This window comes from Tenrec ecaudatus, chromosome 12, assembly GCF_050624435.1.
Source record: "Tenrec ecaudatus isolate mTenEca1 chromosome 12, mTenEca1.hap1, whole genome shotgun sequence".
Taxonomy (NCBI): domain Eukaryota; kingdom Metazoa; phylum Chordata; class Mammalia; order Afrosoricida; family Tenrecidae; genus Tenrec; species Tenrec ecaudatus.
This window is the reverse complement of record NC_134541.1, coordinates 78,447,613-78,474,654: the sequence shown is the minus strand read 5'-3', so window position 1 is coordinate 78,474,654 and position 27,042 is coordinate 78,447,613. Positions and strand designations below refer to the sequence as shown.

At 42.6% G+C, this 27,042-nt stretch overlaps 1 protein-coding gene and 1 pseudogene across 1 annotated transcript in view; one reads left to right on the top strand and one right to left on the bottom strand.

Annotated features, from left to right (window-relative positions):
• Positions 1 to 27,042, top strand: part of APMAP (adipocyte plasma membrane associated protein) — a 56,507-nt gene that overhangs the window by 4,026 nt on the left and 25,439 nt on the right. Inside the window, exon 2 of the mRNA XM_075564176.1 lies at positions 24,794 to 24,910. Within this exon, the coding sequence (XP_075420291.1) occupies positions 24,794 to 24,910 (117 nt within the window). The remainder of the gene's footprint in view (positions 1 to 24,793; positions 24,911 to 27,042) is intronic.
• On the bottom strand, positions 18,007 to 19,200 carry LOC142422237 (dnaJ homolog subfamily A member 1-like; annotated as a pseudogene).

Genomic DNA, 27,042 nt, shown 5'->3' with positions numbered 1-27,042 from the left:
GCTCGATACCTGATCCCTTCGACAGCTCGTGGTCATGCAGGCTGGTGTGTTACTTCCATGTGGGCTTTGTTGCTTCTGAACTAGATGGCCACTTGTTTATCTTCGAGTCTTGAAGACCCCAGATGCTAAACTTTTGATAGCTGGGAACCATCGGCTTTCTTCACCACATTTGCTTATGTACACATGTGTCTTCATTGATCGTATCAGGAAGGTTGGCACCCACTGATATGATTTTTGGTTCTTTGATGTCTGATAACTGGTCTCTTCTACATCTCGTGGTCATACAGGCTGGTGTGCTTCTTCCATGTGGGCTTTGATGCTTCTTAGCTAGATGGTCGCTTGTTTATCCTCGAGCCTTTAAGACCCCAGATGCTATATCTTTTGATAGCCAGACACCGTCAGCTTTCTACACCATGTTTGCTTATGTACACATTTTTCTTCAGCAATCGTGTAGGGAAGGTGTGCATCCTGGAATGCCAATTTAATAGAACAATGTGTTCTTGCGTTGAGTAAGTACTTGAGTGGAGGCCCAATGTCCATCTGCTGCCTTAATACTAAATCTATAAATATATGCACATAGATCTGTTTCCCCACACTCTTATATAAATATATTTACATATGTACATTCCAGTCTTTAGACCCCTGAAAATACGCTTTATCACCTAATTCTTTCTTCTATTTCCTTTTACTTTCCTCTTGTCCCACTATCATGCTCAGCCTTCATTTGGGTTTCAGTAATTTCTCTCGGTTGCCTTGCCCTTGCTGAATCCCTACTAGGCCGCTCACAACTTCCTTGCCACTTACTTTGGATCTCTTGTTGCTCCCCTGTCCCTGGATTGATCACCACAATATGCACCAAAAATCAAGCCATAGCAAGATAGGCGATGGGTGAGAATACAGTGATGACAACAAAAAAGAAAACCAATTACCTATAGAAGAATAAATTAATTAAAAGAAAATTTCAAAGGAAAGAAAAACCCGTAAATAGATAAAGGTCTGATTTTTGATCTCTAGGCATGTCCTTTAGTCAGGTCCAATGGGGTACCATGCTTTGGCCCCAGAGTCTGTCCTTTGTACTTCCTCAGGGGCTCCCTGCTCTGCTCCCACAGTTTCTCTGCTGCACACTTTTAGTGGTTTGCCTTGGTGTCACAGGGTCAGTCTGGTCCAGTCCCGACACTGAGTCTCCAGTGTTGTCCCCGTAGGGCCCTGGGCCAGCAAGGGACGGTGTGTCTCATACTGGAATCAGCCATATTGTCCACTCTGCCGATTGGCTGTTCAGAGCGGGGATATCGTCCTCCAGGCTTGATGGGCCAGGATGTGCTTTACTCTCTCTTTCCACCCCTTCATTTGCTCCCCTTTGCTCTGATCGAACATGCCCCTCTCCCCTAGCTACAGCTTCAATGCCGTCCTCTCAAGTAAGTTCTTCTGGGTGAGGGGCAGCTGTCCACGTAGCTGGTATGGGGGCCGAGCCCTCAGACCCCTCCACTGATTCCCCACTCTTTCCCGGCACACTGCATTCATCTGGCAGTGGCTTTATATCTGGTCCCTCTTTCCCTGTGGAGACACAAACAATACCCTCCCCTTGGGTGGGCCAGTGTCCTATTCCCCCATCACACATCTTTTTTTTTGCTTTCCCCTTCCCTCCTTCCACCCCTTTTTTAGTTGGCTACCCTATGTATTCCTGGATTTGGTCTGGCCTCTGCCATGCTACATGTACCTCACCCCTGGAGTGTTTGTATACAGTAGCTTTTTCCCTGTGCCCCATTTGCACTTACCTTTCTGTTCTCATATATATATATATATATATATATATATATATATATATATATATATATATATATATATATAAAAACTTACCTCATATATATATAAACTTACCTCATATATATATAAACTTACCTCAGCGGACTCATGTTATACTTGTCCTTTTGTGCTTGGCTTACTTCACTTAGAATGATTTCTTCCAGTTCTTCCCATGCTGCGATACACTTCATGCGTTCATCACTGCTTTTCAGCGATGCATAGTACTCCATTGTATGTATGTGGCACAGTTTTTTAGTCCATTCGTCTGTTGATGGGAATTTGGGTTGTTTCCAACTCCTTGTGATTGTGAACTGTGCCGCCATGAACATTGGAGCACAGATGCTGGCCGTGGTTTGTTTCTTGCCTCTTCTGGGTATATGCCCAGTAGGGGGATTGCTGGGTCGTATGGTAGCTCAATTTCCATGTTTGAGAAATCGCCAAATCGGTTTCCATAGTGGCTGTACATACCTGCAGGTCCACCAGCAGTGGATGAGAGTTCCTATCACATCACAGCCCCTCCAACGCTTGTCGCTTTCTGAATTTTTGAATCGGGCTATCTTTGAGGGTGTTAGGTGGTATCATAGTTGTTTTGGTGTGCATTTCTCTTATGGCTAATGATCTGGAACATTTTCTCATGTTTATTGGCCATTTGGATTTCAGATTCTGTGAAACTTCTGTTCAGGTCTTTTGCCCACCTCCTCAGTGGGCAATTAGTTTTTTTTCTTATTGTAAGCTTGTATAGTATTGTAGAGTTTAGTAATAAGGCCTTTGTCTGATGTGTCATTGCTAAAGATGTTTTCTCACTTGGTGGACTCTCTTATTACTTACTCTCTTGGTGAATTCTTTCGCATATACAGGTGTCTTATTTTCAGTACATCCCACTTGTCTATTTGTGCCTCCTCTGTTTTTGTGTCCTTCCCTATTTCTGATAGCCTATGTATTCCCTGTGCCAAGGTTCTCAGGTTTGTCCCAATTCCCTCATTAATGGCCGTAATTGGGGTTTTATCTCAAGGTCTGTGATCCACCTTGAGTTTAATGTTGTGCATGGAATGAGGTAAGGGTCTTGCTTCATTTTTCTGCAGGTAGATATCTATTTTTTCCAGCACCATTTATTGAAAATGGCATCTGCTTCCTATTTAATATTTTTTTGACCCTTATCAAAGATCAGTTGCCTGTATACTATTGTTTTTATTTCTGGGTCTTCAGCTCTTTTCCATTGTTCTGAATGCCTGTCATTATGCCAGCACCACACTGTTTTGACTACTGTGCCCGTATAGTACGTGCTAAAATCAGGTAGAGAAAGTCCTCCCACTTTGTCCTTCTTCTTGAGGAGTTCTCTGCTAACTCTGGGCTTCTTCCCCCTCCATATAAAGTTGGTAATCTGCTTTTTCAATTCTTTGAAGAAGGATGGTGGTATTCGTATCGGGATAACACATTGAATTTATATAGTGCCTTGGGCAGAACTGATTTCTTTATTGAGTCTGCCAATCCACGAGCATGGGATATTCTTCCATTTGTTGAGGTCACTCTTGATTTCTTGAAGTAGTGTTTTATAATTTTCCTCATACAAATCTTTCATTGTTTTGGTCAGGTATACCCCTAGGTATTTCAATTTGTGCTTGGCTATTGTAAAGAGTACTACCTTTTTAATCGTTTCTTCTGTGGTCTTGTCTGAGGTGTGGAGCAGTCCAATAAACTTCTGTTTGTTGATTTTGTATCCTGCCACTGCCATATTCCTCTATTGCTTCCAACACTGTGCTTGTGGAGTTTAAGGGATCTTCAATATATAGAATCATATTGTCTGCGAATAATGATAATTTCTCCTCTTCCTTCACCAGCTGAATACCTTTAATATCTTTCCTTTGTCTTATGTTGTTAGCTAGGACCTCCAGTACGATGTTAAATAAGAGTGGGGACAAGGGGCATCCTTTTCTGGTCCCTTTTTCAGTGGAAATGTTTTCGTCTTTCTCTGTTAACTACCACAGAAGCTGTTGGTTTTTCATATATGGCTTGTATAACATTGAGGAATTGTCCTTTTATTCCTATCTTCTTACGTGCCTTAAACAGGAATGCATTTGGATGTTGTTGAATGCTTTTTCCGCGTCTATCGACATTCTCATGTGGTTCTTATCATTTTTCCTGACAATGTGGTGAATAATGCTGATGATTTTTTATATGTTGAACCATCCCTGCATCCCTGATTTGAATCCCACTTGGTTGTGGTGAATTATTTTTTTAATATGCTTTTATATTCTATTGGCCAGTATTTTGTTAAGGTTTTTTGCATCGATGTCCATTAGGGATATTGCTCTATAGTTCTCGATTCTTGTGGCATCTTTGCCTGCTTTAGTTATCAAAGTTATAGAAAGAGTTTGGGAGTTTTCCATCTTTTTCTATGTCTGGAAGAGTTTGTATAGGATTGGTGTCAGTCCTTCCCTGAATGCTTGGTAGAATTCTCCTGTGAAGCCATCTGGCCCAGGGATATTTTTTTATTGGTAATCCCTTGATTACCTGGTCTATTTCTTCCATTGGTATGGGTCTGTTGAGGTTGTTGACTTCCATTTGGGATAGTCCAGAGAGGAATTGTGTTTCCAAATATTTGTCCATGTCTTCCAAATTGTTGAATTCGTTAGAATACAGACCTTCACAGTACCGTGTAATTATCCTTTTGATTTCATTGGGGTCTGTTGTAATGTCCCGTTTCATCCCTTATCCTTGCAAACGTTGTTTCTTCCTTCCTGTCTTTGTTCTATTGTTCCCTTGAGCATTATATAGTGTTCCTCCTGGTCTGTTATATCCTGTATCTTGAGGTCAATTTGGTTGGATATTAAGATCTCTTCCCCTGCTTTTTTGCATTGCCATTTACTTGGTATATTTTTGTCCAGCCTTTAATTCTCAACCTGTTTTTGTCTTTAAGCTTGAGGTGAGTCTCCTGGAGGCAGCAGATCGATGGGCTATGTTTCCCGAGCTAGTCTGTTAGCCCCTGCCTTTTAATGCTTGAGTTCAGGCCATTGATATTCAGTTTTATTATATCCATCTGTGGACTCTGTGATGTCATCTTGTACCTTTTGTATTGAGTATTTTCCTATCTACCTATCTTATCTGCTTGTTTTGTGTGTGTGGTTTATGTTTGCCTTCTTTCCACTATTGAGCTGATGCTATCCTGGGGACTGTTTCCTCTTTGTTGCCCTATGGGTGGAGTTATTCTATGTGATGGTATCTTATTTGCCGTCAGCGAGTGTTGATCTTCTGCCCATACTGGATTGGTAAGGACCTTTTGTAGGGGTGGGTTTCTTTTTATGTATTCTTTGAGGTTCTTAATAGATAATTTGGCTGGGTAAAGTATTCTTGGTATTGCGTTGTTTTCCTTCAATTTTTGGAATATGTTACTCCATTCCATCTTCTTCATTGTTCCGCTGATAGATCTGAACATACTTTTATTGGGGTGCCTTTATACGTGACTGTTTGCTTTTCCCTAGCTGCTTTTATGATCATCTCCTTTTCTTCATAATTGGATAATTTGACAATTATGTGTCTTGGTGACTTCTTGGAATTCATTCTGGCAAGTGTTCTTTCAGCCTCTTGAATGGTTGCCTGATTTTCCTTTATTAAGCTGGGGAAGTTTTCCTCTAAGAATTCCCTTGCTATATTCACTGTTGACTTCTTTGTTATGTCTTGTTGCGGTAGTCCAATTATTCTAAAACTGTTTCTTTTCATAGCATCAGACATGGCTCTCAGGTTTTCTTCAACTTTTTTGATTGTCTTATTTGACTGCTTTTCCCGTTTGCTGAGGTCTGCTTGGTTATCCTCTAGGTCACTGGTACGCTCTGCCTCCTCAAGCCTATTGGCATGGTCTGTCAATTTGTCACTGGATTTTGCTATTTCATCCCTTATCTCTTGTATTTCCCTTTGTTGCGTTGCCTTTGTCTCCTTTATCATTTAATCTTTTTTCTGCATTGCTTCCCTCATATCCTTTATGACTTCAAGCAGAATTTTGAAAATTTCTTTTTGTGGCAGGACAATATCTGCTTCTTCTATGTCCATCATTAGGTTTATGACTTCTTTCCATATTGTCTTCTGTTTCTCCTGCTTTTTTGTCAAAGTTTTTAGAACTGGTTGCTGTTTATGTATTGTTTTGGAGGAGCCTGGAGCCATCTTCCTGAGTTGAAGTGCCCTGGGCTCTCTCTTGGGGGGTTAGTATGAGTACTTCTATGAACTACCTGCTGGTAGCTGTACTAAGGGTTCAGGCTATCGCTATATTTTTCTGTGGTTTCAGTCTCATCCTAGCTGTCCAGAATTCTGTTACTTGGAATGTGTGTTGGATATTCCTCTCATGTTGTTGTGGGCTCCGAGGGCATCACTTCCCTGGCCGATCTTGAAGTAGCCTTCACAGTTCTTGGAGCACCTCAGCTAGCCTGTGGTGTTTTTCTCTGCAGCTGTATTGCTGGAGGAGGTTGTGCGGGTATACCCTCCTTGGCGTAGCTGGCAGGGGAATTACCATAAACAGAGAGATCGCCTTGGAGGTTGGGTCGATGTTCCTGCAGTAGCGTGGAGCCCCACAAGTGGTGGTCAGGTGTTTCCCCCAGTCACTGGTAGGGCCTCAGGATTTAGACTGGGGATACCCCCATTTTTTTGTTGGGGAGAACCCCTGCTGTTTGGTGTGTGGAAGAGGACTGGGGTGAATTCTCCAGCTGCTTTCCAAGCCAATAAATGCGGTGGGAGCTTCCCCAGTTGGGCCTTCAGAGTTTCCCTAGGCAGAGGGGAGTGGCCTGGAGGCTGCTACTGGTTTGTGACAGATAAGAGAGTGAAAGGAGAGGAAAAAGAGAAAGAGGAACACACAGACTGGAACAGTAATGCCAAGCAAACTGACACCCATCCAAACCAACACACACACAACTAAAATCCACAGAGTAAATGCACAGAGTAAAAAAAGTGAAAACTGGAAAACAAACAAACAAACACCTAAAAAGGAGAACTAAACCTGCTGAGGCTGTGGTGGAAATAGAGAAGAGCTAGAAGGAGAGGAGAAAAGAAGAAAATGTGAAAGAACACAAAGAAAGAAATAAAAAGACAAGAGAAAAGGAAGGAGAGAGAATTTTAAAAATAGGTAAGGAAATAGCTGACTGTGCTGTGCTGTGTGTAGCGCTGACTCGTCCTGTGTGCAGCACTGTCTTAGGGGCCAGCCTGCCCACTGGGAGGACAGGGTTGCCCTAGGCTGGGTGTAGGGGTCTGGGAACCAGCCGTGGCATGTGAAAGGAATGAGAGGGAGCACAGAGAATCATACAAACAGAGAGAATCGAAGAGAACAAAGACAGAAAGAGGAAAGAAAGAAAAATAGAATAAAGAGAAAGAAGGGGGGAAACCCCAACTGTGTTCCCTAAGATTGGCTGTGATGGTAAAGAGGGAGGATAGAGAGAAGGAGGAAATAAAGAATAAAGAGATAGGTCATCCCTGGTTGCTTGAATGTGGAGCCATAGGGGTTTAGACCCTGCCCCACAATGGCAGGCTGGTGTGCCCTTTCAATGCCGGGACCCAGTGGTGCTGGCAGAGTGGCCCTAGTTGATGAGATCACCTTAGAGGGCTGATGGGGGTTTCCTCAGGAGCACAGCGCTTGTATTCATTTCTAATAGCCCTTTTGATTATCCTCTTAAGTACCTTAAAAATTGAAAGTGTAATCTAAGGAAAGCACTGTGTATAAGGGGCAAAGTAAATGAATCTGAAGGAAGTAGAAATGTGCTAAGTATAAAATCAACCTCCGGTGTGCTAAGTGAAATAAAAGAAGCCTTAGAAGATGTATTGTCAGGGGAGCAAGCCCCTAACACTTCATCACAGGTCCGGTAGGTGCAGTTGTACAGAGTATAGTAAAGCCATAGAGAGCATGAGAGATAGAAGAGAGACTGAAATAATGGAGTCAGACACATATCATGCTCACCCCAGCCTCACTTGGTGGTCCATGGAGAGAGAGAGAGAGAGAGAGAGAGAGAGAGAGAGAGAGAGAGAGAGAGACATTTATTGGTAACCAAGGCTCATAACTTTTTAGGGGGGGTGTGATTACAGGTAACCACACATCACAGGAAGGGCTGCACAATAGGCAATGCAAGCAGTAGGAGGGGGATATACCATGGTCATAAGCATAACAGGAAGGGGAGGGACTTATGGTATACATATGATAAGATGGGCGGACCCTAGATTCATGATGGTGGCCTAACCTTGATCACCCTTGAGTGGGCTTGACCTCCCTGGGCTCTCCTTCAGGGAAACAATCTACTATCCTTATCAGAAGGGGGTGGGCCCAACTTATTGTGGGATAAACAATGATGTCTGCTTGCTCTGGATAGCTGATGAACCTTAGGGAGAATAACCCCTGACCTACTTCTGTTGACCTCCAACTGTATAGCAAGCAGCTAAGTTTGGCATATATTTGGAAGAGACAACTTGGGAGAAATCTTCCTGTTTCTCACAATTCCCCCTTTTGTTTTATATATTAAATTCAAAAGAGCCACAGTGGCTCCATGGGTATTTTCTATACATTGAAAGTTATCAAGGCAAATTTAATGACCAAATTAATAGAGACCAAAATTCAGGCATATGGTAAGCATTTTTAATCCAGGCAATGGGAGATAAAGTCCCCCTGTGCCCATCTGCTGTTGGAGGAAGGTATGAGAGGGGCTGGATGCTGTGGCGGGAAGAAATAGACCAAATAGGAATGGCTGCTTCTGTAGGGAGGTAGGATCAACCGTGTGCTCACTTTAAGGCAGCATAGCTTTAGAGGGAGAAACTGTGGAAATGATAGATTACCGCAGGCAAACGTACTTGGACTACATCTCCAACCACCAGAGTGGAGGCTTTCCTACCATGGAACACTGGCTTTCCAGATTCTGTCTGTACCAGTCAAGGAATAAGTCCCAGTCCTATTTCCCTCAGTGTTATGTTTAAGATTTAATAGTGTCGCAGAGGCAACATGGTCTCTCTTCATCTCTTTGCTTCCTATAGAAGCGACAGGAGACTGCAAGCATCAAAACTATGATGATAAACCACAGTCAGACTGGAACTTAAGCTGTGTGAAATGCTTTGAGCCCAAGCTCCTGGGTCCAACCCTTCCATGCCATTCACCAATTGTTTGATCATATCAGAGCCAGGAGATGCCTCAGGCTATCCTTGAATGTATAGATCCTTCTTAAGCTGATTAATATCTAATGAAATGTTTCCCTTCAACCCTTGCAAATGTTTCCTAATCAAATCCCAATCATGCAATGTCTTGTTATATGGATAAGGGCTTATACAAAAATCAATCACATTCCAATCACATTTTAGCATTAATTGATGTTGCAAGTCCATGATTTGATCTCCCAACCACTGAACAGTTTGCTGCTACTCGCCCTCCACCCCCAGTTCATCGTCCACCTTTGCCTGAGTGGCCCAGAGCTGATGTGAGTTCACTTGCCACTTCTGCACGGAATGTTCAGTTTTGATGGACTCCTGTAGAGCTCCCCCAGCGACGGCAGCAGTGGTGGCAATGGCTATGAGTCCAATTATAGCTGCGACCAGCATTCCCACGAATCAGCAAGATCTTTTCAGCATCTCTGACACCGCTTGCATCATGACGATTCTGGACTCCTCTCCCATCTGCGCTTTGTCTCCACTGGGATCACACCCTCATCCTGCTCTTTAGGATGAGGATGCTGTCTTTCAAAAGGTTTATAAGTAGAGTATGGTTAATGCAAGTGAACAATTTACAATTATGGTATTGAGTCTCATTCTTGTGAAAAGTACAAGGTCAGACTGACTGGTGCCAGTAGGCTTCCTGTATAGTCTGTTAATGGCTTAGTGGCAAGTGGTAATTTCCACAGGTCCCACTGTTCAGGTCCTGTCACAGGCTTTAGTAACCCGGGTGGGGGGCTCCAAGACCTCCTTAGACCTGGTAGTGGCAGTGCCTTCAGGCTTTAGTAACCCCGGGTGGGGAGCTCCAAGGCCTCCTTTGACCTGGTAGTGGCAATGTCTTCAGGCTTTAGTAACCCAGGGTGGGGAGCTACAAGGCCTCCTCTGACCTGGTAGTGGCAGTGCCCTCAGGGTTTAGTAACAAAGGATGGGGAACTACAAGGTCTCCTTTGACCTGGTAGTGGCAATACCTTCAGGGTTTAGTAACAAAGGATGGGGAACTACAAGGCCTCCTCTGACCTGGTAGTGGCAATGCCTTCAGGGTTTAGTAACAAAGGATGAAGAACTACAAGGCCTCCTTTGACCTGGTAGTGGCAATGCCTTCAGGCTTTAGTAACCCGGGTGGGGAGCTCCAAGGCCTCCTTTGACCTGGTAGTGGCAGTGCCTTCAGGCTTTAGTAACACAGGATTGGGAGCTCCAAGGCCTCCTTTGACCTGGTAGGGGCAATGCCTTCAGGGGGGTTTGCCATTCACAATTACTTACAGAATCACATGAGGTTGTGCTGGATTCCTCTGAGCAGTTAGTTAGAAACTTACTGTGGGGCCCCAATTGATAATAGTTACAGTGTCATTTCTTAACACTTCCATGTGGCCCCTGACATTTGAGCCATTTGAGTCTGTCAGCAATGACATGCCGCTAACTCATAATTTTACAGATTTCTATATCCCCTCTCCCCTCCATAGTAACGGAGTTTTCATATTCTGCAAATGATTCACCCATTATCATAGAAGTCATAGATGGTTTCGTTAGAGACCAGCCAGTTATTCTATGCCCGAGAGTTAATGGCTAAACAGCTAGGACTGGCACCCACATATGAAGGCAGAGTCTCGAAACCCAGAGTGAAACGAAAATTTCTGCCTTCCTCATCAGGATGCCTGGCTGTCTCCTCAACATTCGGAGCACAGCATGAACTTCCCTCCTTTCTTCTGGGCCTTGCTAGCTGAAAAGAAATCCACCTATCTCCTTTGCCTGTGAAAACATAAACAAATAGCTCCTCCCTTTGGTGTGTCAGCAACCTGGAAACAGAATTATGATTAAGATTGGATGGTCTCTCCATCTCCTTTATGTTCTTTATCTTTCTCCAAAAGTGATTGCGTCCTTCTAAGGGGGGTCCATCAGCTTTATTCTGCAAAACCATAAATGTACGGCCCTTTCTCCAGGTGATTATGGGAGGATCCCAAACATGATTCCCATCTTCCTGGGACTTCTTAGGATCAGCTTTCTCTGTAGAAGTGAAAATGCATTTATCTGCCCTAATTTTGTTACAAGCTTTTGGTAAGGAGAAAATTTTTTTGGTTAAAATGACTAAATGAACCATATCACACATAAGATTCCTCTTCTTTTGTTTTAACGGTGGAGATTCTAAGATTGTTAATACATTTGTCCAGCTGTTCTTGAAGTAATTTACCAGACAGACATTTTCTCTCTCTCTAAGTTTACCAATAAGGTTACAGGCTCTTTACACTGTATGATTTTACAGTCTTGCAATATTCTTTCTTGGTTAACTTCTCTCATTCCTTCCAAGCTGGATGTAGAGGAAGTTAGTGGGTGGGTTTTAGGCCCTAGGGAAATGACCCCATATCCAGAGTTTAAAAACCTTTTTCCTACAATTTCGAATTCCTTTTGGGGGTACTGTTGTTTCCCTACAACAACATTTCAAAAGGCCCCTTGATTTAATGTGTGGTCAGACTTCTCATGTACTCTTTGCTGATAGGTATAAATTTTTACTCCAGAAATGCAAGGAAGCAAAAATTGACTTAAGCGATCTTCCTTCTTCATAAACCATGGTATATCAGATTTCATCATTGCCTTAATTTCTTCCTTATAATCTTCATCAATCACTCCAGCAGCACCTTGAGAATTTAGGTTGGACTTCCCTAATAAGCGTCCCATAGTTCTTTTAGGTATCAGACCTCAATTACCACTCTTAATAATTTCTCATTTAATTACAATTTTTGGCTTTTCTTCGCACTTCTGAATAACTCCAGTATCAATTTGAATTCCTTGAGTACTTAGGTTAGATCTTCCTGATAGAAGCTGTGCTATTTTTTCAATAAGAGGCTCCTGCTTTTTAGAATCAACAAATTGTTGTGAGGGCTTCTGAGCCTTTACTTGGGTAATTAAACTTACTGCAGGACAGAGATGACAGAGGCTGAGCCTTTACTTGGGTAATTAAACTCGCTGTAGGACAGAGATGACAGAGGCTGAGCCTTTGCAAGTTTGGTTAGGTGTGGTCTCCTGCTGTGAGGTTGGGGGGATACCTGTGATTGCTGCCATTCAAAGATTCTTTTGCTGAGTTAGGCAGAGGCTTTGCCTCTGAGCTCTGCTGGGCGGGGCTTGGATCAAGCTCCTTCCTCTATTACCTACCTCTGTTCAAAGGGGCTCGAAGCATGCCCCTGCTACACGTTTTTTTTTTTGGCTGGGCATCACTTCCTTATAAACATTCCTTATTGCTAAACTTTGAATGACAATACTCTGCCCAGTGTTTACCTGGGGCAAAGTCCAGTTTCCTTGGACTCTTTCCATGGGTCTTTTCCACTGTGAATTGTCCTGTTCTTTTGTAATATCTGCTTACAGTCTCTCTGGTAATGTCCCTCTACCCCACATATATATCTCCCTTTAGGTCTGCTGTAGTTTGCCAAAGCAGCAGCCATGAGGTTGGCCCTGTGCTCATCTGCCCCTACATCCCTGCATAGCCCGATATAATCTAACCGTGTGCTCTGTTCCTTGAAAAGGTGCATGGCAGCTTGGCATGCTGTATTTGCGTTCTCAAATGCCAATGTAAGAATAAGATTATCTGCTGCCCCTTTGTCTGCCACATTCTTGTACACTTCATCCTGTAACCTGGATATGAAATCTATATAAGGCTCATCATTCCTTTGCTTTCCTGCCATATAACTTGGCTGTCTACTTCCCAAAGGTATCATTGTCTCCAAGGCCTTTAGACAGACTTCTCGTACTTGTCTGAAAGTCTGCTCATCAAAGTTTAATTGTGACTCAATTGTGATGTAATTCTCATCTCCTAGCAGCTGATGAACCCCTATATCTATGCCTTCTTCTGCATTTTTATGTGCTCATGCAACGGCTGCTTCATTCCACAGCATCTGATATTGCAAAGATTTTTAAGGGGAAAGACACATCTTCATCAGCGCTCTCCAGTCAGAAGGGATCCAATATTCCACCCGGAAGAGATTTTATCTTACTAATTACAAATGGCGAATCTGGACCATAACTAGGTACTGCTTGTTTGAGATCTTTCAGTAGCTTAAAGGGAAAGGCAGTATATCTCCGTTCTTGATTCCCTTCGGGATGCTGCTCGTCAGGCTCTCTGTCTCTAAGTCTAAGGGATAAGCCATTCTGAATTCTAAATCTGCTTCTTGAGCTATACTCTTCTCCACCCATGTGAGCAAAGATGCCTTCCTACTTCTTGCCTCTTTGCTTTTTATGTCTTAAGTCTCGCCTTCTATGTTAAATCTTTCCTTATCTTTGGATCTAATCTCATCTCTCCCTCCAGCACTGACTTGCTTGATTGCATTGTGATTCCCTATGCTATATTCTGGCAGGGCAGATGCTTCTATCTCCTGATTCAAAGTTCATTTTCTCAGCTATGTTTAAAATTTTCTCGTCTGCCTGATACTCACTCTGCCTGTTTCTCACCTGATTGAATTCTGTGTAGCTTAAATGCTTCTCACTGCTCTGCTGATTTCGTTCCTTTGCTCTCTCATCCTGCAGCGGCTCCAACACTGTTTTAATCTGCACTCACAGGAACCAGGTCTCCATGGGTATCTCTGCCCTTCCCTGTGGGCCTTTCTTAAGTTAATGGCTACCATATCCCAGAGCTCCAGATCAAAGTTTCCTGACTCCGGAAAAGAAGGATTAAATTTCTTTATCCCTTGATTAAATTTCTTTATCCCTTATTCGTTACCACTACATTTTGTTTCTTCAAGAGGTGGCAAAGCGTAATACTGTACTGTGTATCCTTGGTTAAAATGCTTTTAAAATGAGTTGAATAATCACAATCAGTTCTAGTGTTCCCTCCTCCATCCCACTTTCATTGTTTGTTCCCAAATCCCCTCATCCTCCCTATCTCCCACCCCCCTCTCCTATCCCTGTGTTAGTCTGGCATGAATAGAGAAACAAATTCATTGACACACATATGTGTATAAGAAGGGTTTATATAAAAGAGCAATTTTATATTGAGAAGACATCTGAGTTAGTCTGGATAGACTAGAGGAACAAAATTCACAGACACTCATATTTTATAACAGTGTTTTTTATAAAGAACAAGTGTACATTAAGAAAGCATCCAGTCCAGTCCAGTCTAAGCCTATAAGTATGACATTAATCCATATGTCCGATATCAATCTACAAAGTCCTCCTCAAACTCACAAAACACATGCTATGACGCCCAATGCAGGAGGAAAGCTGAATCAGTCAGCTTATAAGCATCTCAGCACTGGCAGGGGTCTCCTCGCAGGAAGTGAGCCTTGCCAGCTGAAGCAGGGAACTAGCTAAGGCAGCTACACCCTGTTCTGACCAGCAGAGAGCAAGAGACTAGAAAGGCAAGGCTCACGGAGCCATTTATCTCTCCGCCCTTCAATTAATCCCACATGTCTTCTTTGGCCAGGTTGGAACAATAAACCGTAACCATCACAATATCCCAGCCCAGTCCAGATCATGTCCATAAGTCTGATATTAGCTCGTATGTTTGACATTAGTCCATAAATTACTCTAAAGACTCACACAGCACATGCAATGATGGCCAAATGTAGGAAGATCATAGGCCAGTGGGTAGAACACCTTGTTGATCCAGTGACAGTGGAAGCATGTCATCGCTGGTGCGGGTCTCTGCGTATCTCCTACAGCTCTCTGAGTGTCTCCACAACAGTAAAGAGAAGGCAGAGAGAGTGGGTCTGACTTCCAGTGAGCTATTTTTCTCCAAGTGCCTCCAAATGAGGTCATCAAGCTGCAACCTGATTGACAGGCTAGACTCCACCCCTTCACTCAACTTGACAGGAAATTTTGGAACTGCCACATCCCCTAAAACCCTTGCATCAATTCTGATCTCTATGTGTCTAATCCAGGGGTCCTCAAACTTTTTAAACATTGGGCCAGTTCACTGTCCCTCAGACCCGTTGGAGGGCTGGGCTATAGTTTTAAAAAAAACTATGAATGAATTCCTATGCACACTGCACATCTTATTTTGAATTAAAGATAAACAAATGGGGCAAAACACTTGGTGTTTGAGGACACTTGATCTAATCCTTCTGTGCTTCACAAACTGAGAAAACAACAGAAATCAATCAATCAATCAATGAGTAAATGATTTTAAAATAAATAAATAGAATGACCAGGATAAAATAATAATTATATAAAGATAAAATTACAAATAATGAGTAAGAAAGAAAAAGACCACCACCATTATTTTAAAAATCTGGGTAGGAATTTTTGTCATTGAACAAGCAAAAAATACTTGCATCTAAAATAAATTCATGTTCAGTCAAGAGGAAGGTCAACTGACCAAGTATTAAGTTTGATCCAGTATAATCAATATGACAGTGATTCTATATGGTATTAAAACTCTTTGAGACCTTTGCACATGGCTGGAGGGGATCTGCCAATGGCTTAATATGACTTGATACTCTACGGATGGGTTTGGGTTCCCACTGTCTTCCATAATGGCCTTTTATTTAAACTCTAATACTTTTCCTGTGATGGATAGATTTCATGTCAACTTGATAATACCTGTGTGGAGGTAGAGATGGAGTCTTCCCCTCTTTGCTTCCCTGTTTTCCTGGCTCTGTGGTTGGCACCACATGCAGAGTACCAACACTAGGAGCTATGGCACCCTGCCATATTCCTGCAGACCTTGGATTTGTGTGACTGCACCCACTGGCCTGCAGATCTTCCTGCTTCATCCACCTACAGTAGCTGCATGCATCTGAAGAGCACTCTCACTAGCACCCGACCCGTGGATTTGAGTTGGACTGGACCGGGCTGCTCGCTTGATATAAAATTATTCATATCAAGTTCTTTCTTTCACATATATGACATTTGTTTTATTTCTCTAGAAAAACCAGCCTAACACACACATCTCAATCCTCAAAGTGACAGCTTTGTTCTCAACACAATAAAGAGGTCTTGAGCAGTAGATTTGCCCAATGTAATTTCGTTTGTTTTCTTGACTACTGCTATTTTGAGCATTGATTTTTGAATCCAAGCAAAGTTAAGTTCCTGCCAACTTCAACCTTTTCTTTTATGATGTTGTCTAAGTTGCAATCCACAGTAAACACAATGGTGTTTGATCTTTGTCAGATAGTGCTTCAAGTCTTCACATCAGACTTGTTAGCAAGTCTTCCTCCAGCCCGGTGCTGTCATCTTCATCTAGCTTAGCATGCAAATTGAACCAGTGTGGTAAAGGATAGAACTCTGATGCACACTGCTTCTACTTGACCCTTTGAATCATCATTACACCTGTGGTTGTAAGTCCTGTGATTTAGGACTAATGGATTTTCCCCAAACACCACAGGTCAATTTTGGTCTCACGGAGTTTGACCATGAGAACTTCAGTCCATAACTTAAAGCTCTAATTCACCCTGTACAGAAAGGATTAGAGAACAAATATCTTCAGACTAGACTGGAGATTTGGTAAGTCTTGGCTGAGCTAGCAGTCATTGTCATTCTCTTACATCACTATGATTGTTTGCTTGTAGAAACGGACTTTTCAGGATGTCAGTTTTTTCAAACACAGAAACCAACTGCCATGAAGTCAGTTCTCACAGGACCCTCTAAGGCAGAGCAGAACTGCTCCCTAGGGTTTGTGAGCCTGTAAATCTACCTGGCGGGCAGCTTCCTCTTCTGAGGAGTGGCTGACAGGTTCTAATGGCAGGCTCATCAGTAACTGACTATGCCACCAGGGCCTTTAGACATCTCAAGGGGGGATTTTATTTATTTTTTGGACAGATTGGCACAAATAAGTTGACTATCCAGAAATACCCGATGAGGAAATTGCCAGCTTAGCAGGATATGTCAACACATGTTGGGAAAGAGAACATGATGTGAATGTGCAAAAGTCATAGCGCCGACTTAAGTTGTGCTAGTGCAGGTATGCCAGGTCAGAGGGAAGCAATCGAAAACCAAACTCACTGTCATTGAATCAATTCCAACATATGGCAACTCTGTAGGACAGAGTTGAACAGCTCCTTTGGTTTTCTGAGGCTGTGAGTCTTTTTAAAACAATTTAAACATTATGGATTAGGTGGGGGTTTATGTTTCAGGTCACAGACTTTGTTTTCAACATTTTAAGCCACTTATCAACCTCTCCCAATAAGTACCCCAATCACTACCCCCACCCCCACTTTAATTTCCCTTCTCCCTGTTATGGAATACTATATTCCTTACACTCAAGTTAATAACTGTCAACCCATTGCTTTATCTTTCCTCCCTTGCTCCCCCATTACCACCTTGGTGGCCATAAAACTCTGTGTCCTTTGGAATAAAAACCGTCTTTTTTTCCCCTCCTTTATAACAGAGGTCTTATAATTGTCCTTTGGTGATTGACTGATTTTAGTTAGCATAATGTTCCCCAAAGCCAACCACGGCATGACTTGTTTTGTGGTTTCATTACTGTTTTGTAGCAATGCATAATATTCCATTATGTTTAGATTCCAAAGTTTCTTTATCCACTTTTCTGCTGATGGCCTTTAGACTGTGCCCCTCGTCCTGCCGTTGTGACTGATGCTCTGATGAGCATGGGTGTGAATATGTCTGGCCGTGTTATAGCTCTTACATCTTTTGAGCATGTACCCAGCAGGGGTTGTATGGAATTTCTGTTCTGCATTGTTTGACGTAATGCCGTATCACTTCCTTTTCTTTTTGCCAGTTTAATACAGTTTTAATTTCAGAGCGTAACAATTAAGGGTCATACACTGAAGCCATACACATACACCTAGTATTTGGGGCTAAGCTAGTCCATGTGCACAGCTGAAAACAATTGCCAGGTATGGTCCAACAAACGCTCAGGGGAGGGGAGGCAGGGGGCTCAGGATATAGACACACTCCCTTCTCTCTTAAACCAAAATAAATGTTTAGAAGTAGTAAGCTTCATCTTGCGCACTGAAGTCATCATACATACAGGGAAAAATCAGAGCTTTTGTATTTGAGTTTATTCTTCATTTAACTTTAAAACACTACTATAGTTGAATATTAAAATAAAAACTATAGCAAGTAGTGAGCATATTATGATTCCAGTCCTTCACTTATTCACTACTCCATATAAAATGCCAGAAGTGAGCGATATTTACTGGCCCCTATTAAGAGGTCTGACACTGGGGCGTGGTCATCATCCTCATCAGCTTCTCCATTATAATGGTGCAGTCTTTCCTGGTTGGAATCAAGGTCCCCCAGTTCTACTTGATGCATTTCATCAGTCTCTTCTACTTCCTTCCGCTCAGGTAGGAGTTTTTCCAGCAGAGAGAGTTTATCAGGAGAGAGAAAGCCACACATTTAATATCTTCATGCTTCACAATCTGACCTGGGTGAGAAGTGATGACTGTGGGTCGATTGTCCAGAGTACATATTGGCTTTTGGAAGCGACACAATGCTTCAACCAGCTGTGTATCCATACATGTGAAAAGGTCTCCTCGTCTGGTAAAAACAGCATGGCCATGCTGATCTAAAACAATAATAAACTGTCCTGGCTCCAGGCCAGGCTCTTGGTCTCCGTCACCATCTTCTGGCCATCTTTCATGCCTTTGTCAATATGAACTTCTAGAATCATCTTCTCATGAACGACTTTCCTTCCATTGCAACATTTTGCATCTATCTTTGGGGCCGATCCGCTCCCCATGGCCCTGCACTCCAGTCACACATTGAATGGGCTGCACCGTTCCAGGCCCCATCCGATGGATTCGCATTTGCAGTCCAGGACCCCAGCAGTTAGGACAGTACGCTGCTGCTCCTCTCTTACCGCCTCAGCCTTCACATTGGTCACAAGTCACATGCTTTTGCAGAGCTAGTTTTCCTGTTGCTCCAGTCTACAAATCTAATGTCACCGAGAGTTGATGCACCATGCTTTTTCCCTCTGCTTCCTTCCGCCGCCTTCAAAGAACGTATCAAAGATGTCCGTTGGTGAACCAAAGCCACCGCCTGCTCTACACTCCTTGATGACCTGCTCGCCTCCTTTGGCATCAGAAAGCACTTCATATGCTTGAGAAATCTGTTTAAACATCTCCCCTTCATTTGGATTCTTATCAGGATGGTACTTCAAGGCCAGTTTCCTGTAAGCTTTTTTCACCTCTTCCTGGATGGCACTGGGCTTGACCCCCAAACATCATAGTATGTGATTTCTTTCACTGTTTCTACAACCATTGAGTGGCCGAGCCGGGGTGGGGCCACAGGAAGGAGCTGGTCACTGCGCTCCGCTGCCTTTCCCGAAGCGGTCTGGAAAGTTTTCGTCATATCACTTTCCACAGTGATGTTTTAGTTTCACCAGCAGTATATAAGAGTCCCATTATGTTTGCAGCTTCTCAAACATTTGGTATTTTCTGTTTTTCGTTTAAACTTGGTTATCAATGTGGTATAAGGTGGTATCTCATCATCGTTGCTTTGATTTGCATCTCCTGGATGGCTAGTGATCGAAAACATTTCTTCATATGTTTGGTGGCCACCTGGATACCTTCTTTGATGAACTATCTGATCATATCTTTGTCATTTTACAACTAAGGGTATTCATCTTTTTCTTACTGTGGTCTTGCAGTTTTTTAATAAATTGTGGCTATCAGTCCCTTGTTCAATATATTGTTGCCACAATTTTTCCCCTTCTGGATTCTCTGTTTACTCTATGCATGAAATCTTCTGATGCACATGAGCGTCTTATTATTAGTAGGTCCCAGTCATCTATTTTGTCTTCTCTGTTGGCGTGTTTTTGTTTGATTGTGTGTTTATGCCATGTTTTAGGGGTTTTGTTTGTCCATATTTTCTCATTGATGGCCTTTATAACTCTGGGATTATATTTAGATCTTTAATCTACCTCGTTTGTTTTTGTGACATATGGGTCTTAAAATTTCATTCCTTACCCAGTAATTTTTTTCATCAATTACCCAGTAATTTTTTTGCAGTGTGTTGTTAATTTTCCATGATTTAAATTTTTCCCCTTGCTCTTCCTATTGTTGATTGCTAATTTTATCACGTAGTAATCTGAGAAAATGGACTGTAATGTCTCCTTTAGTAAGACTTGCTTTGTGTCATAACATATCTCTTTAAGAAAATGTTTCAGGTGCACTGGGAAAAAATACATACTCGTTTGTTGCTGGTCAGAGTATTCTGTGTGTCCAGGAGGTCAAGTAGATTGTGTCGTTTAGTTCTGTATCTTTATTGAATCCGTTACCCCCACCCCCACCAACACACACACACCAAATATTCAGTCTCCGTGAGGGCAGTGTATTGAAGTCTTCGATTGTTGTCGTTGTTCTCTTGCTCTTCAGCTCTACAGCAATGTGATGAATGTACCTTGAGATTCTTCTGTTACTTGTATATGTTTGTCTTCTTCTATTGCCCCTTTAATCATAATGTAATGGATTTTGTCTGTGTCTCTCATAGATTTTGGCTTAAAGTTTATTTTATCACAGATAAATATTGCCACTCCTTTTTTTAGATTTCCATTAACTTGATTGTTTTATATCATCCTTGGATATTTAGTCTATTTTTCTCTTTGTGTCGGTGATATTTCTTGCAGGCAGCGAGCATATTGATGGGTCTTGCGTTCTTATTTAGTCTGATACTCTGTTTCTTTACCAGTGTGTTTAAACCATTAACATTCAATTTCAGTATTATAGATGGGCTTGTTGCTGTTATATAGTTGTGCTTTTTATGTGGTAATATTGGTTTCTTTGTTCCTCCTAAATTTCTATGTTGAGTTCCTTTTATTTGTGGTTTCTCTTGTCCTTTTTTATTTTATTGAGCGGGGATATGTGCTGATAGATAGTTGGCTCTGTTGGGTGCGATGGGAAAGGAATAATAGAAACCACAGACGAAAAGGGCGGGGGCGGGGGAGGGAGAGCAAAAAGACAGTAATCAAAAGTTTGAGAAAAGAAGGAAAAGGGGAAATAAAAGAAAATAAAATAATACTAAAATAAAAAAGGGATCTATATATGTATATTGTGTGTGTGTGTATGCGCGCACATGCATCTGCATCCTTTTCTATCTGTGTGCCTCGGCTCTCTTTTCCGCTGTAGAGACCTATGTGGGTGTCTGTAGCAGGGTTGGCAAGGGTGCAGGATGGGAGCGCAAAGGCTGGGGTGAACTGGGTGCTTCAGGGGCTGAAGCTGGGGGTGGCCAGGTGCCACATGGAAGTCTTATGCAGGCCAAGTGAAGGGCTAGTGCAGGTCTGGTGGGGATGGGGTGGGGTGGGTGCTGGGGGTGGGGGTGGGGGGGTGGCATGTGGACCACATGAACTGGGATCCATGAGAGGGGATACAGTTGCTCCTCCCCCTTCTCTACCCACACCCTCAGCCTCTGATGTGTGGAAAATTCGGCTCACTTAGTTTTTCTCCCCTCTTCCAAGATTGTAACCATCTGGTTTTACTTTTGTGTCGGTTTTCTCATGATTGTTGTTCAGGATCTGTGTATCTAGACAGCAATCTTGTCCTGAACTTCCTGACGCTGTGGATCTTTATGGGAGCAGAAAGCCTCCTCGTTCTCTCCCAGAGGTTGTCCTCAAACTGCTGCCCTTGAAGTTGGCAGCCCAACATATAACCCAGTGCACCACCAAGGCTCCTCAGCAGGAGGCAGGTGTGGAACACTGCCTGGGGAAATGCAGTTCACTTCAAGCGTGACTTGGGCTGTGCTAAACTAAGTGTGGTGCTCAGGGTACAGATTATTGCAGACACTGTACGTCCACACTGGCAGTCAGACTCTCCTGGCCTCCGTTCTCCTCGGGCAGGGGTGTCAAACTGGCGGCCCCGAGGCAATTTTTTGTGGCCCCTGATGCTCTGAAAGAAAATGAAAATAGAAAAAAAATGTTTGAAGACAATAGCTCTTAGGGGAGATCAAGGCAATACAGTACACACAATTCCCTCGTTAACTTTAACGACTGAGGACGAGTATGCACGTGGCCCAGTGCCTTTCCTGGGGGCCTGTGGGCGTGTATAAACGCGCTGACTCAGTTCTGGCGACGTTTGGAAGCGACCTGTCTGCCACTCTCAGTGCCACGTCATGTAAACCGATCCCAATAGTGAAAAGGTGAAAAAGAGCACTCTGGGTTGTGCTGTTATGAATCATACCCAGCGGCAGCGCGAGTTGGCATTTTTAGAGGGCAGCCATTATGATTGTGTATCGCATTTGTCAGCTGTCCAACAGTTTGTGCTTTTTATTAGGTACTTTGTTATATTTCCGGTCACAACATAAAAGGTAAGTGAAAACTAGTAGGAGGAAAGCGCTGGCAAGTTTCGGGTAAAAAAAGAATAATTTTAGTTTTATAAATACATTAAATAAAATGAATATTCAAATAAAGCAATTATATAGTGTTTTAATGATCATACCCATATTCCTGAATCCTCACTTCAAAATATAAATTTAACAACATTTGTAAATGTGATGTGGCCTGCATGAATCTTGCCTGTTGCTCCAAATGGCCCATGTTTGAATTGAGTTTGTCACCTGTCCTAGGGGAATGTCCAGGGAAAGGGCCAGGGGACCGAACACTCTGGGTTCTGGGCCCTGACCCTCTACTTGCACCCACATGACTTGTGTGGCTTTTCTACTGTGGGGGGTGGGGAGAAGTGTAGAAGGCAGGGACATTGTGCAGCGGTGCTGGGATCTCATAGGGCCAGAGAGTCCACTTTTTCAAGAGGTTCTGGAAATCTAGGCTTATATGAAAACTTCTTTTTCAGTTTTGGCAATGAAATGGCAGCTTAAGATTTATACTAGAGTTTGAGTCTGGGTTCTGAGTGTCATGCTTTATGGGGGAGTTAGACAAACTATGAAACACTTTGCGAGGGAATGCAGGCCCCGTCATGTAAGGAGCTCTGTTAGGACTGCACTGTTTTGAAGGGAGAGGAAACTTGAGCAGTGGTGTGACTAGGGAGCCGTTTGGGGGACACTGGGAGAGGACAAGGCTGTACTCGTCTGCAGGGCAGAGCCAGGCTGTGCAGTGGTAAAACAGGAAGAAAGCACATTGCTCAGAACGTATCTGCGAGGTGTCCTGAGAAGCTAGCGCTCCCAGAGCCCAGGAACTTGGGAGATTGGCTGCTTTGCCCATTAGCAAATACTCCCCAGCCTTCAGGCCATCCTGGGTCTCCCGGGCCACCAGCCCGGGCTACTCTAGCCCTAGCCCACTCCCTTCACTCTGCCTCGGTGGCCTGTTATGGTCAAGGCTTAGAAATAGGGACTGTTAATAGGACTTCTTCGGGGGAATTTGTCCGTCACGGAGTTGCTCCTCACTCAGATATTTGATTTCTCCCTCAACACACTGAAGTCTCTGCTCATGTGTGTGACTATCCCACATCGCTCTACCTCGTTTTTTCTTCACTGTGCTCGTCACTGCCTGAAAAATGCATATTTATACTGAATTAATAGAGTAGTTAGTGTTATTGTATTTTCTCTGTTTATTGCTATACTCTGTACACTGAGCCCTGGTAGTGCTATGGGTTTGGGGCAGTGTGACGGGGAAACTGGCTATGTAAACAGGTATTATAAGAAATTCTGAGGTGAAGCGATTTTCTAGAAATCTTGTGGCAGGTTGTTGGGAGCTAGGAATGGCATGTGTTTCTTCATTGTTCTACCTTGAACTCAGACCAGGGCTCACGCACTGTCATCCAGTTGATTCTGACTCATAGCGACCCTGCAGGGCAGGGTAGACTGCCTCTGAGTTTCTGAGACTGCTAATTCTCTACTGGAGTAGAAAGCCCAGTCGTTGTCCTGACCAGCGGAAGGTGGTTTTAAACTGCTGACCTTGTGGTTAATTGCCCAACTCGAAACCACTTTGCCGAGGCTTCCGGAAAGCAGGGTAGACACATTGACCTCGGAGAAGGATAGCCTTCTATCAAACACAAAACCAACCATTTCTCTTAACTTGATTTTATTAAATGCTGGTCTTGATTTATTTAAGTCCACTTTTTTCCCTTTTGATAGAAAAAGATTTCTCATCTTAGGAGCTTATGATTTTATTTGCTCAATCTTAATGTCAAATGTGTAGTAAATCAGAGTGCCATTAATGAAAGTAAATAACCATCCTTTGAAGTTCCTTTAGTGACAAGAGACGACGTATTTTGCTTGTTGGCCAGATCAGTACTATATCTGAGTGAGGACTGATTTATTAGAGAGATTTCAGTCTGTTGGTCATTTGTCCAAAAACTTTCACCTAAGGTTCCCATGATCCAAGTTTTGCCAAGCATTTAATAGTGATGACTTACAGTCATAATTTTACAAACTCTGTGATTATCAGTAGCTGTCTGACATCTTAACGGGTGAAAAGAGGTGGTTTTCCTTTGGATTATTAAAGGTGTGATCTGCAAAATAATTTGGAAACTATGAACTCAGGAAGTTGCTCGGCTTCTGTTAGCTTTGTGAATTTTTCTCTAGCTCTCCTGCTCAGGAAACCTGAGAATTCTTAGGAACTCGTATGTACTGAGAGTTGTTGCCTTGAGACCTCTGCCTTCCATGTAGATGGGTGTATTTCTTTTACAGTGACAGGAAATTACTGGAACTTTCTTCTCCCACTACTTTTGTGTTCATCCGTTGAGTTTGCCCTCGTTAAATTCTGCCAGAAGATTTAAGATGCAGCCTGTTTACCCTGCCTGGGAAATGATCTGATAAGAGTGTCCCACGCAGCAAGGCGATTACAAAAATACAGTAATAAAAGCTCATTTGCCAATGCTAGCAAACATAGCAAAGTTTAATTATAAGCCATGGAGGTCAGTGATCTTGCAGTAGAGACACTAGGTAAGAGACCTTCCTCCTGCTGATTGTATTTTAGAAAAGGCTTAAAAGATCAGATGAGCTATTTAACAGTTTAGCCTTTGCTGATTTCCTCTCTTTCTTTTATTTCTGGCAGCACCTTTAGTGGGCGAGTCTTCCGGGTCACTTTCTTGATGTTGGCCGTTTCCCTTACCGTTCCTGTGCTCGGCGTCATGTTGCTACTGGAGTCTCCAATAGACCCACAGCCTTTCAGGTGAGCTATACCAGCAGCTTGTGGGAAGAGCAGCTTGGCAGTACAATAAGTGGACATTGTCTCTGGGGAACCAAAAGCAGTAAACCAATCTGGCCTTAATGGTAAGGTAAGAGAAATAGAGTTTCATAATTTCTTTAGGATCCTAGTTCTCACACTGAATTAGATATTACACAGAGTGTATATGTGTGGTGTTGTCTCGGTTATTGTTTCAGAAACTAAACTCATGCAGAAGTGCCCATAAATGGTGCAGTTACATTGTCATATTTTAAAATAATCAACATAAGATATTTTTCAATACCTGTGATTAGTGTTCTATTTTTCCAAAGTTAGTTTCCTTGATGGAGATAAAGTTTATTCCATGATGGAATAATGCAGTCCTTCCCTTAGTAGTTGAAAAATTAGCATAGACCCAGAGAACCCATAAAATGCATTAGTAATAATTAGAAATATAATAGTACAGACCTAGACTTTCCTTAGTTGTGATGACCTGTGACATTGTTGTTGGACTGGGGTCCAAAGGGTTGTGCAGTCTGTAACTAGACATGTTTCTCCTTGAAATTGTCTAGTCAAGTGAAGCTGCACGGGGTCCATTTTGGACAAATTTATTTTAAATGTGTAGGAACTTGAGACAAGAACCACGCCAAGCTATAGAGCAATTATAACTTACAAGTGAATAATTTTTTGATTTACTCAATAAAAATTGTGGCTTTATTTCAGATTCAATTTTATAAAAATGTCTATTTAACCCTTAGTAATCCTTAAAATAAGTATTCAACTGAAATAAAGACATAAAGAGAACATAGTTCTGACCTTAGATTGACATATATGAGGGGCCTTCAAAAAGTTTATGTAAAAATGGAATGAAAATATTGTGGCTATAGGAAGGATAGCCTCATTTCCTTGTTGGCTATTGGCCAGGGTTAGTTATCAACTTCTGGTGGCTTTTCCCATTTCTGGGCTCATGGCCACCTTCACCTCCACAGCCAAACATGGTGCGGAGGGTCTTTCTTCTGCCCAGAAGCCAAATGAACGTGGAAGGTTATTCTCCAGATGTTTCAGATGAGTGCCCAGACTAGCTAATGCCTTAGTTGCAGCCCAGTGAAACCCTAATCAGAATACCCAAACTTTCTTGAAGTTTTGCCTACAAAAAAAAAATGGTATTTAAAAGAAGAAAAAGATGAAGGGATTCCCCCCCCCCCCCATGAACTTTTGGGAGCCCTCTTGTATATAGGAGTAAGCCTTATGTTGGATTTCGAATGAGGAAAATTTAGGGTAAACCAAATTAGTGTGAGATGGAGACTAGCAAAAGATGAGTCCATGGACGGCTAAACGAGTTTTAGGGTCGTGGTTTCTGGTAGGCCAGGGGACACCCACATGTCTCTTCCTGGATGGGTCTGAGGACACAGGCTAGCTGCTCAGAGCGGGCCTGGTTCAGGAGGACCAGGGCCTCCAGGATGTTTTAGGGGAAGGGCTTTCTCTGCCGCTAATATCCGTCAACATAGCAAAGGATGTTGCTCAGTCCACCTTCACTAGGAACTATCTGGGCTCTGTTGGATAATCTACTTGTCTATGGCCGAGGGGAGAAGGAATGGTGTCCCCAGCTGGAGGTCCAAAGCACAAGTTGGACAAGTTGACGCTGGAAAAGAGGGACACTGCTACTGATAGAAGAAGAGAAAATAGTGCAGATGGAGTGTTTTGAACTGGAGAGGGATAGATGAAGCTTAAGTAACTGAAAATTTTAATCTGAAAAGAGTGGTAGAGATTCAAAGGAAAGATAGGTATGTGTCTCTGCATAGGAACTGAAAGAAAACATAATCCAAGAGACTCTAAAGCGTGGATTCTACTTGTTGAGTTTACTTAAAGTGAGAGCAAGAAAGGTGTATAGGGATAGAAATAGTTCAGAACGGAAAGATGTCCAAATTCAGAGTGAAGAGAGCTGCTTTGCAAGACAATGAGGAAGAATACAATTTCATACAGTTGATGCAGGAACAGAAAGTTACCAAATCATAATTAGGGAATTATGAAGACAGGGGAGTCAAAGGCAGGGTATCTGAAAGCAAGGATGTAGCAGAATTACCAAAAACAAACAAAAAAATTATACTTGTTGCTATTGAGTTGATTCTGAAACATAG